The following is a 717-nucleotide window of genomic DNA, read 5'->3' as shown; positions in this document are numbered from 1 at the left end:
CTCTCTCTCTTTTTTTTCCTCCTCGATTCCTTGAAGCGACTCTTTTCTTCTTATTTGTTTTTTTGGATTTTTTTTTCTCACTTCTTCGCGGTTCTTTAGGCAAACTCGGGTTCATCCTTTCTGTTGTTGTGTCTTCCCCATGATTTTTTTTTCCGTCACCCTCGCGTCCAAGGGGGAACCAGTGTGTGAAGCGCCGTCCTAAAGCCATGCGAGCTACGACGCTGGCTGATCCCCCTCCTGCAATGACTGTTGGGGCTGGGAACCCACGGAGTTTGCCGTCGCGCGGAGCTCCCCCTGACCATGTGCAAAGGCGCAGCGATCACCCCAGTTGCATTCGCCATTCTTTTCCCAGTAGATGCACATCTTCGTTTTGCGCTTCCCCTGATCGATGCCGCCACGACCGCCGCGACCGCGACCGCCGCGACCGCCGCGGGCACCGCCGCCGCCGCCGCCGCTGCCGCCGCCAGCTACCATCACCGGGTTGTAGTAGCCTCCGAAGGAGTAGCTGACAGTCTCCGGGAGGGTCCAGTGGGTGGTCTTTGTGTTATGATCCATGTAGTAAGGTTGGCCAGTCGCGGTGTAGGCCATCTGCCAGCCAGCCGGAAGAACAGGTTGGTTTATTGGAAAATATCCCTGCATGGCCTCGGTTTTCCCTTTTGGTTTGTTCCTTCGTCCTCCCTCTTTTTTGTTGTTATGGAAATGAATCTCTCCTCCTTA

General features: G+C 55.0%; 1 protein-coding gene across 1 annotated transcript, besides 1 other annotated feature; it reads right to left on the bottom strand.

Moving 5' to 3' along the window:
* Positions 1-42: 42 nt before the first annotated feature.
* Positions 43-76: a sequence feature (A-rich).
* Positions 77-213: 137 nt separating this feature from the next.
* Positions 214-639, bottom strand: Tco025E_10311 (CCCH zinc-finger protein; the record flags this gene model as incomplete). Its single annotated transcript, XM_029377088.1, has 1 exon — positions 214-639. The coding sequence occupies one exon, from the start codon at positions 637-639 to the stop codon at positions 214-216; it is 426 nt and encodes a 141-aa protein (XP_029222819.1).
* Positions 640-717: the final 78 nt, after the last annotated feature.

The sequence above is a fragment of the Trypanosoma conorhini genome (genome assembly GCF_003719485.1).
Source record: "Trypanosoma conorhini strain 025E chromosome Unknown Tco_14.4_contig_01632, whole genome shotgun sequence".
Classification (NCBI taxonomy): Eukaryota; Euglenozoa; class Kinetoplastea; order Trypanosomatida; family Trypanosomatidae; genus Trypanosoma; species Trypanosoma conorhini.
Note: the sequence above shows the minus strand (reverse complement) of the source record. Positions and strands in the feature narration are given on the sequence as shown.